This window comes from Carassius gibelio, chromosome A19 (genome assembly GCF_023724105.1).
Source record: "Carassius gibelio isolate Cgi1373 ecotype wild population from Czech Republic chromosome A19, carGib1.2-hapl.c, whole genome shotgun sequence".
Classification (NCBI taxonomy): Eukaryota; Metazoa; Chordata; class Actinopteri; order Cypriniformes; family Cyprinidae; genus Carassius; species Carassius gibelio.
In genome coordinates this window covers 21,714,539-21,727,661 of record NC_068389.1, presented here as the reverse complement: position 1 = coordinate 21,727,661, position 13,123 = coordinate 21,714,539, and the positions used below count along the sequence as shown (strand labels likewise).

General features: G+C 37.2%; 1 protein-coding gene across 2 annotated transcripts in view; it reads right to left on the bottom strand.

Moving 5' to 3' along the window:
- The window catches only part of LOC127934915 (glutamate receptor ionotropic, NMDA 2D-like), a 74,437-nt gene that overhangs the window by 44,741 nt on the left and 16,573 nt on the right, over positions 1-13,123 (bottom strand). For both annotated transcript variants that reach the window (XM_052532464.1, XM_052532465.1), the window contains 2 exons: positions 9,417-10,020; positions 2,662-2,928 (listed from right to left, as the gene is read on the bottom strand). In XM_052532464.1, coding sequence (XP_052388424.1) covers positions 2,662-2,928; positions 9,417-9,968 — 819 coding nt within the window. In that variant the 5' untranslated portion in view covers positions 9,969-10,020. The remainder of the gene's footprint in view (positions 1-2,661; positions 2,929-9,416; positions 10,021-13,123) is intronic.

The following is a 13,123-nucleotide window of genomic DNA, read 5'->3' as shown; positions in this document are numbered from 1 at the left end:
ATTTTGCTGCGCTTTAATGCAAGTTAGCTCATCTGGCTAGTCGTTTAATTAACCTTTACTGCGAACTAACGTGCAATACTGAGGGGTAAAGGGGCAACACTGTTTTAGTGTTTCTGTTGTAAACAGTATTTTCTAGTACTTTTTCAAATTTATAGTCTGGATGTTGTCTGCAACATTGGAGGAGTATTTTGGAGCCTCTTCTTGTGAATTCCATAGTTTCGATGATTACTGGTAAGTTAATGTCAGTTACCCGACGTCAACCAGTTGAACACAGAGAAGCATAATACCTTTTCTACACTGCCTCTTTGTTGCAAGTAAGGTAATTATTTTCAAATGTAATTTAAGTTAGAAACGTGTACACCAGGGTTATTCAATGACAGTAGAAGCTCCAACCCTGATCAAACCCAACTACCTGTTATTTTCTAATTGTGTAACTTGTGTAACTTAATAAATGTAACTTCAGAGATGGTCCGTAAATTCAGTGACAGATTCAGAACATCAAGCTAACATGAAATAATGTTACTGAGGAAAACTGAGTTAAGAAACACTACTGTTCACTACTGAATATGTTAAACAAATAAATAAAAAAAAAGAGTATGATCAGAACTACTGCTAATTTTTTATTGATTTTTATGGGGATGGGGTAATAAAAAATCATGGATTACAGTAGTGTCCTGCAATTGGATTGTTTTTTACAGGTATAAAATGTTTAAACTTAATCAAAAGAACCTCTACAGTACTGATACTGTAAATGAGAATATGGCAATAATACTGTAAAGTAAAATACAGTAAAGACATTACTGTACTGTAAATTAAAATACAGTAATACTACTGTCATCCAGCTGCCAGTAAGTTACTGTAAAATTTACAGCACTCACTTTAAAGTGTGTCTGTTGGGCCCTTACTAGGGTTGTAGGGGAAACTTTCCAAAAATACCTGGAATATGAAAAAAAAAAAATCCTGTAAAGTTTCCAAAATTTCTGGAATGTTTCCTAAATTGACTGGAAATGTTCCACCCTAGCCATTACAAAAACCGAACTGACATTTAATAACTGTGAGAATTCACATTGCATCAAGCTGACCCAAATTTTTTTCCATGTTCTTTTCCATGCGGGAACTGTGACAGGCACTTTGAATGTGCTCCTGTATCATTCACTGATTAGGGTTTGAAAGTCTGGGTGCTTGGAAACTGTGGAGAATTAATCAGTCAAGTTGTTGAACATCGAGCATGTTTAATGGCATAGCCAGTTCCGTGGGGAATTGAGTTGGCCACCTTTGGTTCAGATGGAAACTGTCATTTAATGTCATGCTTCTCAGTATCATTACAGATGCCATCCCCCCTTTCGTAGGCCACGCGACCTCCTTCTCTTTGGGAGTCTTCACGTAAAGGCCAAAGAATGCAAGAGAGTGAGAGAGAGAGAAGAAAAGGAAAGAGTGGAACCAATACCTGAGTGATGAGGGAGAAGGTTAATCGAGAAATTAAGCTGGAAATATGGAGGAAGTGACTTATTGAACGCATGAGGAGCTTTACCTTATGTTGCTGATTTTGGAGTGCTGGTGAATAATTGCTCTGGGGCATTAGAGCTGTCTTTTTTTTTCTTTTTGTTGTCATATTCATATTTCTATAATTAACCAAGAATGATTTGGTAGTACAGTTGTTTAATTGTGCTGGCAGAGAAGCCACTTTGAATTAAAAAGGGGGAAAAAATGAAATAAGAGCTGGTGGAGTAGGAATGATAATTCAATGAAAGGAAATTAAACCATTGAAGAGAATGAACTGGACAATCGCAACTGAGAGAAAGAGCTTCCAGTGCAGTTCACAAAATGGACTGATTTATATGGAGATTTTTAAAAAATGAAAAGATTAAACAAGAATGAAATTTGTGAAAACTTTGGAATGACCAAGTTTTTGGCTTTTAAATGTATGCTGTCCCAATAATAAATTAAAAACAGCCTCTCTCTCTAAATGATCACGATATGATAATACTAATGTTATGACAATTACAATAAGATAAGAATAGGATCTCATTAAAAGCCTGGGATTTAAACCTGGAAATTAACATTTTGTGATTTAAATAAAATACTTAAAAATGACTTTAAAAAAAATTGGGATCTAAAAATCAGATCATAATAAAGATTTCTAGGCGTTGACCCTAGAAATAAACATTTAATGATTTAAAATGAATATATATGTGTATGAATGAATGAATTTGGAATTTTACCATTTTAGGATTTAAAAAGTAAAATAAAATAAAAATGTATAATATGGCACCATTTCAAATTAATCAAAAGTAAGTACATTTGAAAGACTGGTCATGTGATTGCTTTGTACAGACAGTCTCTTGTTCTTTTTTCTATTGATGCTCAAGATGCTCTTTGATCATTCTCAGATCATGCTGGAGAACATGATCATCAGGTTTCAAACAAACTTGTTGAGGTCAAGCAGCTGCTTGAGTGCTGCTGTCATTAAAGCAAAAGAGAGACAAACCAAATCTATTCTGATATGTTTATTTTTAAACTAAAATGTTCATTAAAATATTTGTTCTGATAATAAACTTGTCAGTGAAATTTTTCAAATTGCAAAAGCACACAAGATAAAAGCATTGTTTCTAGTGGTTTCAGACCTTTGGAATCAGTTGAATTCATATTCTCACTCCTGACCTGTGCTTCATTCTCTTTGAGCAGCCTGCGTGTACGAACCCCACCCGGGTCATCAGTCAGGTTGAGCATCACCACGCTCTTTCTCTCCCAGCCGATGAAGGAGCCATCTATCATGCCTTCTACCATGGCCAGGAAGTCCTCATAGCCGTGGTGGCGTGTGGTAACCACAGAAAACACCGTCCAATCAAACTCCTCCAGAACTTCAAAAATGACATCCAGCTGCAGGCCAGTGGAGCACAAGAACTGCAAGTAGACAGAGCCGCTCTCCTGAAAGAACAAGAAAATATGGGTAAATATGGTAAAACTTTCCAACATTATATTTAGCATAAATAGTGAAACTTCTAAAAGGACTGAGGCATCACAGATTTCACTTCCCTTTCCAGCCTAAATTTTCAATGAACATCAATCATCTAAAACCCCAATCTACAACATCAGGTCTTTTTCTCTTTCCTATAATTTAGCCTCTGCTTCTTAGTCATTCAGATCAGTACAGTCATTCTTGATACCCACACAAAATGACGTAAAGGATTCATTGCTATTCATAAGCCTGTGTTTCAGGTGACATTAGTGTCCTTGGCTGCTTTAGGATTCGAAACAGTCAGCTCGGCTTTGCTTCAGCTCATCTCAGCATCTTTTTTTTCTATACCCTGGAAGGTGACCATTCCACTGCACAATCGAAGAGATTTATTACTCTGACATAAAGCCGTATTTCTGATAGTGAAAAATAGCAACGCTTAGTCTGGCACTTACTAATGCATCATAATCATAATCAAATATATCAAGAATGTGGCATGACACACGTTTTCTGCCTGCTGGTGACACTGGCCATTAAAGGAGAAGTGTGTTGCCTTTATAATTGACTATATTTCTTGAAAATTCTGACGAGCTATGTCTGACCTCTGTAGATCTTTGAAGGATCATTTCTGGACAGATGTTTTGTGTATACTGCAGCTGCTAACACCTCAAATTAGATTAACTATTGTAATTGTAGTGATGCATATTACATACAGACAAAATTATGTAAATCTGCATGTTAACAGCTTTATCTGAAAAAAAAAAAAAAGATTAGCTTATAGAAAACATTTCAAGTGTATTTATGCTTTAGATAAGTTTACATAGAGAAGTGTGAAGTGCTCTGCAAGAATGAGGGCCTTGTGTCTGTATGCATTTAAAACCTCTGGGTTAAATATGCCTGGATTAACTGCACAAGAATACATCATTTTTTTGTATAGCTTCATTTGCTAGGGTTGATGGGTTTACACAAACCTTCACAGTGTCAGAGCGAGCGAAATGATGTGACCATAGAAGATGGCCTCTGTTTTATTAAACAGCTGCCACTGCACACAGTTAGCGTATTCTGCTGACAGCTTTGTTGATCATAATGAAGGTGACCTCCTATGTCTAACACAGGAGATAATACAACATAAATCGGTGTTACATCTATTTGTGAAAGTGAATATTAGCTTATATTTTCATATGCTGAACTTGGCTTAAGCATTTATTTGCTGGTCTATAACCAGTTCTGGGTAGATGACTTACAATTTGGAATCAGTAACAGATTTTGCATGACAAAAATTTTAGTCAGTAACGTAATCCATTACATTACACATTTTAGGTAATATAATCAGATTACTTTTAGATTACTTGTGACCCAACACGTTAATCTCACTGATTTTAATAGGATAATCTGGAACAATATTGATATAAAAATACAAAGAGAAAGAAAACCATTTTATTCATTATTATTAACAACATGAAGTGCATTGAACATTACATCAAGAAAGAAATTTAAAGATTTAAAGAAAAAGATGTATTAAATTATTACTATAACATATTGACTCCATTGTTATCTTTTCACAGACATTATTATTTCTGGATTTTAATTCATTTCATTTTCAAGAGCCATACTACAAATTTACATTTTCTGAGTCATCTATATATGATTTAATTATTTAGTGACTGCAAAAACAGCCTACTCAAGTTCAGTATTAATCTATTTATTTCTAGAGTTATATAAAGATTGAAATAATACAAATTTTATGAAGTCAAATCAATGAGCTATCATCTGTGTTAAATGTGTAACCCAGCCTGCTGGGTAAACAAGCACCCCAACTTGTCAGATAAAATTAACACAGCATGTCTTCGGTCTATTATTTACTCAACATTGTGTTTAAAAACTACTCAAATTGGCTTGATTTTTGTCACTCAACACGTTATATTACATATTCATCACAACACCACACCTCAAATATGCAAAACAAGTGTTCATACAGTGTGAGCAAAGGACAAAGCCAGGCTATTACATTGACTCTTTCAAATAATAACCAGACAGAGGAGCTGCAAACCTGGTGAGGAGAAAAATGTCACGACTGCAGAGCATTAACCAGGCATAAAGGCTCACCTCCGCTCTAAATTTAAATGAAGACTAGCTTGTAAAAGCTCAAAGAGCTTACAGTAGTACTGTAACTTGCAGCAGTGCAGCACTTTAAATGGGCCAGGTTACATTTTTCACACTTCTACATTGCCTTCAATAAATTTTATACATCGAAATTGGAGTGGGTATATGTCTTTTCTTACATTTTAATGAAAGCAAGAGGGGTGGGGGGGGGGTCACTTCAGACCTTTCTGATGTACATATTCAAAGAAAAAAATTTAATGGTATTTATAATTGATGGTGATGATGTTTTTTTAATTTACTAATAATAATAATAATTCCTATTTTTCAACGTTTGCATTTATTTAAAACTGAAGCAATATGCAATGCTCTATTTCTTTTTTTTTTGGTTCTTTTTTTGGGGGGAGATCGAGTGCCTGAGGTCTTTGCGTTCTCAAAAGAATCCCAGTACTAATAGACTCCAGTCTCTTCTGATGCTGCAGCTTTGATTCGGCTGAGATCAATCTACATTGAGCACTTGAAACTGGATTTGCAGCCTGCATTAAATGCATTGGAGGTGGGATGGTTTAGATTAAATTGCAAAACAATACACGGTATATTAAACACTACTAGATTAATTTCAGCTCTAAATGACCCAAGATGTAAATCTAAATAAATCTATGTAAATCTATGTGCTGATGAAGTACCTTCTGTTAGCAATTACATTCTGTCTACTTGGAGAATTGGAACAGTCTGCTCTGAAAACACTCAGTATCCATATTTTTGGAAACTTATAGATCAAATCTATACAGGTAAGAATATAAAATCAATTCTTCTTTTCCCCTCAAAAATGACCTATTTAAATGCGAGAGGAAACATTTCTTTTATATGAACTATTGTTTTAGGAGTGGAAATTTAGATCCTTTGTGTCAATTTATCCCACATATCACATATAGATAACCGAAGTGTCTAACAATTTAAATGGGTTGACTTCTTTGAGGAACACTTCAAAAGCTTTGCCCACTTGTAATCAGATGTCACAGCCTTCGAAATGACTGGATTCCACAATGATAGATTTAATGCTGTTGCTAGGGAGATCTGAAAGTCTTTAGGATGTACTGCAGTGTTGCATGACTGTCACATATTTTATAGCTTTGCATAGCTCTGCATTGCAATTGTGTAGCATCCGGATCCTGCTGGTTTCATATGCGCACACTGTGCTTGAACCGGAAGTTGTTCATGTGCTAGTTTGTGCCCCCGAGACAGCAGTAATTGTCTGTACTGTGGCATATTGAGGTCCAGATGGACCAAGATATTTTACTTCATTTAAAAGCTTTTAGAAAATAAAAGACCCTGGAAGGCTATAGGTCTAAAAATTACACCGGAAATCTGCTTAAAACAGAATTAATGTGCAATTTTACATTTATTTTTTATTCTTTTTGGAAGGAGAGCGAGTGGCTGAGGTATTTTTGTTTATAAAAGAATCCCAGTACTAACAGACTTCTGCCCTTTCTGATGCCACAGCTTTGATTCGGCTGAAATCAATCTACATTTAACACTTGAAACTGGATTTTCAGCATTACATTTTGCAGCTGTGATGAGTGCCAAAATAGTGTCTGAATCATGTACTTTCTTCTCACATTGAAATATTTAACCACATGATCTAATTAATTACTGGCCTAATTAAACCAGTTAAGAGACTCCTTTGTGCCGTGCTCTGGTTGGTGGTTTGTGAAGAGGTAAAATAAGTCTCTGGAGACATGCCCTGCGAGAGAGTTAACTCCATGGCTCCAAACCCACGCTCTCTCCAATTCGCAACACATGAGCTTTTCTAAGTGTAGTTAATTAAAGCAAATGAAAATGTAATGTAATATTTTTCCACAGGAGAGAAATGCGGTGGCGGAGAGGCTGTCTCCCGAGTGTGAATTAAACAACATAGGTAGCCTGAAACTTATTCGAGTTTAATTGGTCATCTTAATTATGTGGAAATCTTATTAAGTAGTAAGACACTCTGAATTTTTTTGTCCACCGTCACACGTGAGTGGCAGATCCCGGTTTGCTCGGAATGAATAGTTTAAGTAGGGATTTTTCCAAACAAGCCTTGTTCAAAAGGAGAAGAAAAATAAAAGTGCAAAACAGACAGAGATTTTAAATATTTTAAATCCAGGGCACGTGTTGACAGCATGATGCTTAAGTGACTAAAGAGACTTTCAAAAGGCACCTGACTGAGTCATTTCAGCACATAATAGATGTGCTGGATGTGTTTGTGTAAGAATAATACCTCCACACTGTAAACACAGTGGGTACAAAACCATCTTCACGTGATTTTCAGTTACTGATGGCACCTTACTTTGAAAAATACAATGTCAACTTAATACTGTACATACTAGTTTACATTTAGGCTTTAAGCTGTTTTCTTTGGAATTCATCAAATCAAATCCTGACAATCACTAAAATGTATCCTGAAATCTCCTACCTGCAACCCAAGGCTCTATTAACAATCTGGGAGTGGCCAACACCTTTTCAACCAATCAGAAATCCTCTCTGCATCTGCCATTCTGAAATGTTTTTGGAGAGTGGATACAACTTTGGAGGGCAAAAGGTACAAATTTCTCAAGACCTGGTCGAATGATGGAACATCACTTTCGCAAACCAAAATTTACATAAATTCCAGTATGCATAGATGATGTAATTAAAAAAATTACCTACCATAACATTAGTAAAACATTTTACTGTTGTACACAGGCATCTTACACAACCGTTTTTTTTTGTTTTTTTTTTGTTTACTAGTGCTTAATACTTTGAATAATTACCCACTGTTTCACTAAAATTAGAAGAGGCTTATCTGGGGACAGCTCAGTGCTTTTCCAGGCTGCTGAGAGCGGTGTACGTCGGGAGAACAACTGTGTTCATGGCTGAAAAATGACCAAATAGCCTACTATTACCTTATTATCTCTGGGGGAAAGTGTTTTTGTGCATTCCAGAAAAGAAAAAAGAAAAAAAAGAATTAGGTCTAAAGAAAATGGTAATGAGCTTTAGTATATTTTCAATTAGACTGCACCAAGGGGTCTGTCTGGCTAGCCAAGTTAGCACCAGCTGCTAGATGGGGGCAGTCAAAAAGTGTTTAGCAAAACAAATAAAGTTGGAGGCATGACATACACCTTGATGTAAAATAAAATAAATAAATAAATAAATAAATAATTATAACACAAAGTTTAAATGAAGTAAAAATCAGCAACCAGTGGAACCAAATAAATAAGAGACAAATATAAAAAAAAATATCCCAAATCACCTTAGATAAATGATAAAGATCAAAAGGCTTTTCAAAATCCAAAATTTTGTCAAATGCTTTTGTATTTCATTTTGAAACGAAATCTTACGTCATCAACTTGTCCGTCTCACCTCACTCTTCTTGTCAGTCAGCTCAACTCACTCTCCTCACGAGATAAAACATTTGGCTCCAGCAGCTTATCTATGATGCAACTGTCATTTGGCACGTTCAGATTTTAACTTTAGTGTTTGTTCTCTAAATAAATTATTTTTACTATTCTAAAATTCAAAATGACAGTGGGCAAGTGACGTAACCGGTTTTACAGCTTAACAAGGGTAACACCGTCAACACCAACTATGAAAAAAACCTAGTGTGAACCCAGTCCTGCAGCCAATTTTAAAGATTTCACTGGTCATGTCAATCACAGCATTGATTGCCTACACAACACTGGAAAAAATATTAACCCCTAACCTTAACCTACACCTTAACCTTAAATATACTGTAGTGTTGGTAGCATATCCTAATAGACAGAATTACCCTTTGTTTGCTATCAAGTCTATAAAGCCTTTTCTTGACACGTGCATGACTGCATGACTGAATTGACCAATGAAATCGGCTGTGGTTTAAAAAATACTCCAGCCAAAACTTCGCTTTGAAACTTACACATGAAATGAATCAGAGGCACAGGGTTTTACAAACTTGTTGCATGAGTTTCACAAAGCACTTACATCACGCCTCACAGAGTGCTGACAGTTGGCTAGAAGCTATGGTTCATAGTTGTAAAATATTAATATTTTTCCCTCACACACACCTATCGTTCCATTTCAGAAGACTGGTTCACCAACTGGGGTCGTATGGAGTACCACTGTGTTAACTTTGAGGTACCAACAAAAGATGGACTCATATACTCACAAAGATGGATTATATTCCCTAAAATATCCATGTGAGTTCCACATAAGTAAGAAAATTATTTATGGATGAATAAATAATTAAGATAATTATTTCTGGTTAGAGAAACCATTTATCTTGTTTGGGGAAATCACATCTAATATATCAAATTTATGAAGAACCATTAAATCTTACGCAACATGAATGAATCTTAACTCTTACCTGTGGCTCCCTCCCCAAGCCAGCCCCTCCACCAACGGCAATCACAGGCACTCCTGTTTGGGCCGAGACAAATTCCAGCATAGGTGCTAATGGTGCCCGGTTGGGCGGTGGCGGCTTCTCTTCCTCAAACACAAGGCCTTGTAGTGGAGTGGTAGCCAGTAACTCACACAACTGTAGCAAGAGGCTCCCAGGACTGCTCTCGTTCACGGCCAGCCAGATCACGTTCGCGGGTCCCCATGGCGTCATCACGCTCTCTCCCACTTGTCCTGACCAGGCTCGACTCAGAAAACCTGTCCCCGAGTTGCTGCTGCTTGGCCCGGCACCAGAGCCGGACCCTGTCGAAGAGGCACCGCCCACACCCCCCACCCCGGCACTCGTTTCCGGGAGGTGGGAGGAGCCGGAGTGGACTACAGCGATGTTGACTCCGCCCGAAGCCCCTCCAGAGTCCCTCTCTCTCTCCCGGGGGCGGAGCAGCAGTGGGGGTGAGGGCTGGGCCGGCCCAGTGCACGCCAGCACAGCCAATAAGAACGAAAGGGCAGGCCTTGCCGCCATGACACGGCCAAAGAGTCACTTGGGTGGGTAGCGTTTTATGCAGGAACGAGACCTTGAGGGAGAAAAGAAAGAAGGACTGTTAGAAACAAAATAACTGAAGTGAACAAAGGGAAAACATGAAAGGCAAGCCATCACCATACGGTCCATTAGCATCAATTAGGACACCACCAGATACCAAGATACATTAACCCCGGCAGCGGTATTTTAGTCTGCATAGGGATTAGAGAAGAAAGCTAACTTGTCTCACCTGCCTGAACCCCACCATTCTCCAGGGAATATGGGAAATCATTACTTCTCTTGCACTGATTCATGCATTAGATCTTTCAATGCAGGAGAGAGTTTCGATTCTCTGCATTAAATCTGCCTGGTCGTAAAGCGTCCATCCCTGCCTGGGTAGATCCAGAACAGACTGAGTAAATAAAAGTGGATATAAAGAAGAAGAGAGGGGATGAGGTCGCCCTCTGCACCTTTTGTTTGTGTTCCTCACAATGAGAAAAAAAAAGCAAGAGCACACAAGAACAAGAGAGGGAGGGAGAGACGGCACGCTTGTGCTGATACAAATGGAAGGCCCTTGTAAGTGCCAGCAACACCATGAATCATTTTCTAGTCACTTTGTACACCAGCCATCAAAACCTACCCACCCATCTCTCTTTAATTAACCTCCCACTAAACACACTTATTTACACACAACTACCTGTACGTGAGTGCACAGACAGGCAATAGTGTGATATACCATTTTATGTATAGCACAAACATACCTATACTAGCTCTAATGTGCATATTAAGTAATGCACTGACTCAGGGCTTGGCAGCATATTCACACACCCACAAACGCAAAAGCACATCTATCTCGCTATCATACTGGCTACGTTTCAGTCTGCTAATGTCATAGCTTTGAACCAGAAGGCATGCTGACGTCATAATTTCTTCTCTCATTTAGCTCCTTCTCTCTCCTCCATTAATTCTCTTTGTGTTTTTTTTTTTTTTTGACACTGGGAAAAAGACACACAGAATGGGGGATTAAGACTTGGGAAAGCAAGATCCGTTTGGGAAAGACCAATGGTGGGGGAGGGGGGTATTGGGGGAAAAAAATGAAAGAGATCTGGACATTTGGATGGAAGCAGGGCGTGTGAAGTGGGAATAAAGAGAAGGGGTGGAAATGATGGGAGCAAAGAGAAATATTTAAGAGTGAGTTCAATAAACGTAAAAGGACAGATGCCTAGAAGGGAGTTTTGAGTAAAAGCAAAAGAACCTATCAGAGGGTCTGCTGCATAATTCAGCACATCATTACTGCATTCACACTGGCCTACAAGCAAAGACTGCAGTGGCGAGAAAGCGAGAAACACTGCGGACAAAATGGAAGAACACAAACAAAATTTATTTGAGTCTTGTGTTATTATGACCTGTGCACATTACTTCAAGTGGATGTCAGGCTTTTGAAAAGGGCTATATGTTTCAGCTCTCATTCATTGTGTTGAAAACCAAAGGGACTGTAGACCAGAGAAGGTGACTTCTTTGTACATCAAGCATAAAAATCCATTAAAATTTGAACTCCGCTTTAAAGAAATACGTAATGGAGGAATAAGAAAACAATAACCCGTACAGTAGACCGAGTCTAGATATGAACATCTGTTCTGGATAGTTAACTATGATTATAAATGAAGCTGTGGAGGTATAAAGCACCTTATGTTTGATTAATATGGGTTATTAGTAAGAGAGCGCAAAAAAAAAAAAAAAAAAAAAAAAACCTTAGGAAGAGTAGGAAGTCCAACAAACACCTCAGGCAAAATCATCAGAATCATCAGGGGGTAATGCATTACATGTAACGAGAGTTACATTATCAGATTACTATTTGTCAAGTACTAGTCAAGTAATGCATTATTTTAATCTAATATCGAAGCTATTTTTTCAAAAAGTAACAGCAGTTGTATTGTATTGACTGATAGCTCTCCTGTCCTCATGTTGAGAGAAATCAGGAGCAAGTGCAGAGGTGTTGTGTGCACTGTGAACATGATGTTACTGTAGTTCTAGACTAAATGTCAACATGTATTTACTCATCTCACTCGCACAAAATCTGATTCAGTATTCCTCAAAATTAATAAAAACAATCAAATGCAAACTCAGGACACGACTCAATAATGTTCCATAAAAAGCAACTAAGTAATGTAGTTTTAGTTACTAAGTAATATTAGTTACTTTTTAAGGAAGTAACGCAATATTGAAATGCATTACTTTTAAAAGTAAATTTCCCCAACACTGCTTCTAAACATGCAGTAAATTGAAAAGGAGGTTAAATATTTGACAGGTTAAATATCTAGGCACTATAGATATTTCCAAATGTGTTTTTTTTCAATCCCAGACTAACATGGCAATGTAATTAAGGGCAATTATGAACCCTGCAAAGGTACAAAAGTAAAAAAAAAAAATTCCGATTTGTTTGATGCAAAAGTCTGGTTTGTTTATACCAAAGAACTGCATGACTTCTCATGAAAATTAGTTTGAGGGTTCTTGTCATCTAGGCCAGTGGCTGTGCCTTAAGGAGGTGTGCAGCACGACTCTTGAAAACATATATATTTTATTTTTAATATGCAAAAATAATGAAGAAATTTACTTCAAGATGTTACTTCATTCAAATAGTTATTGTTCTAGGTCTCATTTATAAAAATTATATTTTTAATTTTAAATATACATTCATGCATCTAAAAGACTCCTGCATAGCCAGCACTGTTACATCAGTAGTGCAGAATGTGAATAAGTAATGTTCGCTTGTGCTGATACAGTATACCCACAAATGCGTATAACACAATTTTACTCTGGGCAAAAACCAAGCCGATCGACAAAATGGCAAGATGATAGTCTGTTTGCCCTTAAAGTCTGTGAGCTTGACTTTCTAAAGACAAGCTTAAAGAGTGGGCTGCTTTTGACTCTGGAACACAGAATTCAGCTACAATATCGACAATGAAACCAGACAGCTGTTCATGTGCTTCTTAAAAGCAATGAAAAGCTGTAAAGGAATAGTTCACCCAAAAATGAAAAATCTTGTCATAATTTACTCATCATCATGTTGTACCAAACCCCTATGAATGTTGAACATAAAAGAAGGGATTTTGAAGAATGCTGGTAATCAAACAGGTGATGGTCCCCATTGACTTCCA